General features: G+C 47.9%; 1 protein-coding gene across 1 annotated transcript in view; it reads right to left on the bottom strand.

Annotated features, from left to right (window-relative positions):
- The window catches only part of EXOC2 (exocyst complex component 2), a gene marked incomplete at its 3' end in the record, with an annotated part of 147,817 nt that overhangs the window by 112,500 nt on the left and 29,317 nt on the right, over positions 1-6,000 (bottom strand). Inside the window, exon 5 of the mRNA XM_015425843.1 lies at positions 5,770-5,896. Coding sequence (XP_015281329.1) covers positions 5,770-5,896 — 127 coding nt within the window. The remainder of the gene's footprint in view (positions 1-5,769; positions 5,897-6,000) is intronic.

Below are 6,000 nucleotides of genomic sequence, written 5' to 3'. Positions count from 1 at the left end.
TCTCCAGGGTCTCGGGGTTTTTTACAGGGTGGTTTGAGATAATAATTTTGGGTGCCCCCTTCAGCACTTGTTCTGCTATGATTCCACTGGAGCTCCACATTCGGAGGGGGCGTGTGTTAAAACTAGTATTTCTCTGCAAAACTGGAGTCCCTGGAGTTTGCAGAACTCTATAGTTTAACCCTGGCTGGTCCCCAACACCCTCCCCCCCACCCTTAAAACACGCCTGCCTAAACTGGAAAGGTGGGGGAATCGTGGGATTTTACAAAGCCAGTTTTAAAATAAAAAAGGAGCACAAGGATCACAGCAGAAGGACCCCCCGCCGCCCCCCGCAAGCTCCTACCTGCGACAAGGACTACGGAGGCTGGGAGGGGTGGCTGGGAAGTTTGGCAGCCCCGCCCTCTGCTTCCTGCTCTCTATACTCCAAGGCAGCTCAAGCTGAGAACAGTGAGGATGGGCAGGGGCAGGCCAGTTCCAGCCCACGGGCTGTAGGTTTGACACCCCGACTTAGTATTTAAGGTGCCACACAACTGTTTGGCTGCAGTGCTAGCGCGCTATCGTATGAGCTTGGGAGAAGCACATGCGCAGCTGGGTGCATTTTGGAAGATTCACTGCAACGTATCACCCAATGGAACAGGCAAGACTTATTTCCATTGGAAAAACAGGTCGAGGGGCCCCGCTGTGTGCGCAGTAAAAACGTCCAAGATGCCTGTAGCACCGCACAAACTCCCCCAACTCCCCTTGGCTATTATTTACATAGCAGTAAATGGATACTCAAGACCAGGGGTCCCCAACCTTTTTGAGCCTGTGGGTGCCTTTGGAAGTCTGACAACATGGTGGGTGCAGCGGCAGCCACAAAACAAAACGGCTGCTTCAGCTTTCCGTCAATCACACAGCGAAGTTCTTTGTGCTGTGGTGGCAGCAGCACAAAAATCAGCACAGCCAAAAAATCTCTAGTGGCCCATCAGAAGCCTTGCTGGCCAAAAGCCCCCCCCCCCGGCTTTGCCCACCCTAATCCTTAGCAGGGCTCCCCCTTTCTTGGCCCTTCTGGCCCCTCCAGACATCTCTGTTAACGTCCATTTCCGAGGCTCTCCTTTGCTGTCACTTCCTGGCTTGATTCCCAGAGTGGTGTAGTGGTTAAAAGCAGCGGACTCTGATCTGGAGAACCAGGTTTGATTCCCCACTCCTCCTCCACTTGAAGCTTGACGGGTGCCCTTGGGCCAGTCACAGGTCTCTCAGGACTCTCTCAGCCCCACCTACCCCACAAGGTGTCTGTTGTAGGGAGAGGAAGTGAATGTGATTGTAAGGGGTTTGAGACTCCGAGTGAAGGGTGGGGTATAAATCCTCCTTCTCCTCCCCCCCCTCTTCTTCTTCTCAATGAGTTTTCACCAGGAATACATTTACAGAAGCATTCAAATTTGGAAGAAAATATTTGGCAGCAAACTCGTTTCAACTGGAAAGCAATTTCCCACAGTTGCACCACTGGAACTGAAAACAGCTTCATCACATAGACCGACCAGGCATGAAAAAACTTCATACAAGTAAGAAAATCAAATATTTGACTTCTGATATTTGATTCCCGCTAGGCCATAATGTTAATTCCGCAAAACTGAAACTTAGCCCGACTTAGATCTATGTTATTACAGGGGCTGCGGTGGCTCAAGTGGTTAAGACGCTGAACTGCAGACCTGAAGGTCGGTAGTTCGGCAGTTCGAGACCCGAGTGCCGCATGACGAAGTGAGCTCCCGTCTCTGGTCCCAGCTCCTGCCAGCCTAGCAGTTCGAAAGCAAGAAACTGCAAGTAGATAAATAGGTACCGTTTTGGTGGGAAGGTAACAGCGTTCCATGCACCTCGGTGTTTAGTCATGCTGGCCATATGACCACAGAAATGTCTTCGGACAGAGCTGGCTCTTCGGCTTGGAAACGGAGATGAGCACCGCAACCCTAGAGTCAGATTCAACTGGCTTTTGAGCAAGGCAAACCTTTACCTAGATCTATGTTGACTCTATTCATGATTTTCACTACCTTTTAAAAATGTGCATTCATTTCCATCTATACTTAATAAAACAGTGTGTCTGTATATAAAAAGAACCTGCTTGGATAAGCGAGTCTTTTTCAACCCTTGCCTCTTCATTAGCTTTTTCTGTGAATAAGATCTCCTCCGGCCCTTATCACTTCCCATCCCTCTCTTGTTAATTTGACTTCACAATCTCTCACCCAAACCTCGGATCTTTCTCCCCCAGCTAATTTTCACTTTCCTAACAAGGAAAGCAGGTTAAAAAAAATCCTTTCAGTATTTTAATTGCACAACCTCAATCCTTCCTTCTAAAAAAATGAACACAAGGTATTCCACAGATTCCAGAGTAAGCCCCAAAAGACGGGAAAGCCTTATTATCCCATCTACTTTTCTGGCAATAAAGAAAAATTCTTCACTGTAGGCAAAAATAATTCTCTTATCCTAATCGTATTACAAGCAGCAGGAAAGATTTTACATCACTGCCTTTGAAAACTACCCCTTTGAGCTCAGTTACAATTCAAGTGCCCACAAGAATAATCAATTTTTTTTTCTCTTGCAGCATGACAGAATCACGCTGACATCTTGTGTTAGAAGAGCAGCTTCCTGTTTACCTGTCCAAGAACCTCATAAGCTGAGCTGTGGAATAATTACCTTAAAGAGAGACTGCTGAGCAGGGAGTTGATTTTGAGCCCCAACTAAATCTGGCCAGATACTGTTTTCTTTTTTTTTGGCAGTATCGGGAGGGGGTGGGAGCTGGACTTGGGCATCCCTCCACCCAACCCTAATTTTACCCCAATTTCAGGATGTTATAAGCTGTCATGGGCTCTGACCCATTTGCAGGGTTGTTGGGTTTGGATAAGAGGAGGAGGAGGAGGAGGAGGAGGAGGAGGATCATCAGCTGGTCTCAGAAAAATTTAAAATATATACACCTTTTGAATATTTGAAAATATATTGTCTTTTAATTTTTATTAAAAAATAATAAAAGATGTGTTTACAAAATCACGGAAATAATTACATAATTAAAGGGTTTTAAAATGACAAATAAGGCTCCAGCAGACTGCGAGGCCCTAAGCTGTAGCTTATTTAGCTGATGCGTAAATCCAGCACTGCCCGCCCTTCACTACCCGAAGGAGTCTCAGAGCAGCTTAAAATCTCCTTTCCTTTCCTTTCCCTTCCCCTCCCCACAACAGACACCCTGTGAGGTAGGTGGGGCTGAGAGAGCTCTTTCGAGAACTGCTCCTGGGAGAACAGCTCTGAAAGAACTTGTAACTGACCCAAGGTCACACCAGCAGCTGCATGTGGAGGAGTGGGGAATCAAACCCGGTTATCCCAGATTAAAGTCCGCGCTCTTAACCACTACACCAATCAGCCTTAATTGAGATGGAAACACTTTCCTCTCTGCTCTTAGTTAAACTAGTCAGGACGCTTTTAGCTTCAAAATGGTTAAAGACCACTTCTTGAAAGTGCAAAGCATCCTGGACTTAGGGGCTTGATGGAAGGAGGTGTGGTGCATTTAATGACGTAAATCTCACATCATAATTCTCCACCACACCCAACCCCTCAGTATACTAGAAGCTGTGAGGCATTTGATCAGGCCAGTTGCTGCAGGACAATGGGACTGCTCAGAGCTCATAAGCCTGGGGGGAGGTATTTTTTAAATTGCTAAACTTTTTTTTTTCTTCCTTTCTTAGGGAGTTCCCAATTTTCTCCTTGGCTCCATCATCAACAAAAGGGAACTGCATGCCCGAAGGCAAAATTTAGCTACTTTATTTGTTACCTCCTGGGAGGAATCTGCAAGAAGGAAGGAGACGTAAAGTTGTTCAGATCTTCCTGGTAGAGTTGATCGGATGGGGGCTGTGTGTCAGCTAGGCCTCCTGCCTGGCTGTCATGTAGAGGGGGGGGGGATAATGTGGAATGATGGGTTTAGTTTCTGCTGTGCCTACACTGGTTTTATTATCTGTCTTCTGTGCTATATGTCCTTGAGTGCGTTGGTGGTGGAGCGTTGGGAGGGCGAGGTTTGGGGGGGGGAGCAACCTCGGCAGGGTATAATGCCATAAAGTCCACCCTCTAAAGCAGCCATTTTCTCCAGGGGAACTGATCTCTCTCATCTAGAGATGGTTGTGATTCCAGGTGATCTCCAGCCCCCACCTGGAGGTTGGTAACCCTAGTTCCACTGGAGGAAATGGCTGCTTTAGGGGGTGGAGATTACAGCATTATACCCCTCTGAGGTCCCCCTTCCCCAAGCTCCCCATCAAATTTCCAAACCTTTCCTTCCTCTTGGTTACTGCCATATCCTCCCAGAGAACAGCCTCCTCCATTCGAAGATCCTACTTTACAAAAGGAGCCTCCCTTTATCCCTGCAGCAATCAAGGTCTTCCAAGGAAAGGTTGTCTCCCAGCTGTTATATGCTTCTCACCTCTGTATTTATAAAGAAAGGAGCTTGCTGGAAACGGTACAATCCAAGGTCCTATGATCGATCCTTGGAGTCCTGCGATGTATCCCAAACGCCCTTCTTAGACTAGAGACTGGGCTGATCCCCTTGGAGTCTCACATGTGGCGACTCACGTCTAACTTTTGGCTAATCCGGAGGGCCTAGCACCCCTGAGCTTTGCCAATAGCCACCGTTCAACCTGGCAAAGGGCAATTGAGGGGAAACTCCAGGAGGCATGGCCTCTTCTCCCCAACTCCTACTGCGTCTTGGGTACAAAAAAGCAAAAGCAGCTCTGGGATCACACCCTACAATCTGATAGGGCACAGATACAGAAATATCCAATTATTCTGCAGCATACCAGATGCTTCCAACCAGCAGATTATCTTAGACCCCTTGAGATCTTCAAATATCGGAGAACCTTTCCTTTGCACACTGAAACGTCCTACCCCCAGCCCTCCCGGAGGGCAGATATCATCATGTCCCACTCCCTCGACGGCTCTGCCCAGGCCACGCAGGGAAAGTAGAGTTTATCAACCAATTCTGCTGCACTGCCCATTCTACAACGACATTCGATCTTCAGGGCCTTCCCAACCTCGATCTGGCAACCCCAAGAGGAACTGATCTCTGTGGCTGGGAGAACCATTCTAGGAGAATGCCAAACCCCACCTGGAGGTTGGCAACCCCAGAAGGGGAAAGGGAAGCAGGAAAAGGGAAGAGACTAAGTGGGCTTTCAGGAAAGGGAAAGAAGAAATAGTAGGAGAGGTGGAAGTGAGATGCCTCTCAGAAGTCCTCACGGGTTCCCACCTGTGAGAGTATAAACCTGAAGGAGTTTAATTTATCCAGTGAGTCTGCGGCAGGGCCACTAATTCCACAGTAGATGTCTATGACATTGGACAGAGGCCGCAGCGGAGCATGCGCGGAAGTGCGGTTGGTCCTGGCCGGAAATGAATCGCTACAGCCGGAAGAAAGGGAACTCCAAAAGACCAGCACCAGGAAAGGACGCCGCCGACTACTGCCCGCAAGAATAGGACAACAATCAAAGATCCGCCGGGAAAAAAAGGGTGCCTGGTAGGGTTGTCACCACCCCTATATATCTGTGGCCCTCGGTTAGACTCGGTAAAATGTGATTAGCATGCTCTGTAAGCCGCCCAGAGACCCTTAGGGGTTAGGGCGGGATAACAAATCGAAGTGATAAATAAATAAATAAATGAACCAAGTCAAATTCTCTGTCCATGCTTTCTTCGCTCCCCAAATGTTGAAAACCTTTCTAGAATTCGTACAGAGAAAACAGCTCAGAAGGTGGATCAGTACGACTTGGTACTCACTTGTCTATCTCAATGCCGAGAGGATTAGCCGGACGGAGAGACAAAGGGGGCATCCCTTTGTTCCTGTCAGGGCGCATGTCATAATAGTTCATCTCTTCGACCCAGACAGCAGACTGATCCAAGATACCTAGAGAAAACAGAACACATATCCTTATAATAATAAGCCCTGTCCGGCCTCATGAGCTCGTGCTCAGCTGAATTAAGCTGGAGAAGCTTGATAAGCACCAAAAT

This window comes from Gekko japonicus, unplaced genomic scaffold (assembly GCF_001447785.1).
Source record: "Gekko japonicus isolate JY-2015 unplaced genomic scaffold, Gekko_japonicus_V1.1 scaffold2301, whole genome shotgun sequence".
NCBI lineage: Eukaryota > Metazoa > Chordata > Lepidosauria > Squamata > Gekkonidae > Gekko > Gekko japonicus.
The sequence above is the reverse complement of the archived record's forward strand: the minus strand, read 5'-3'. Positions and strand labels throughout refer to the sequence as shown.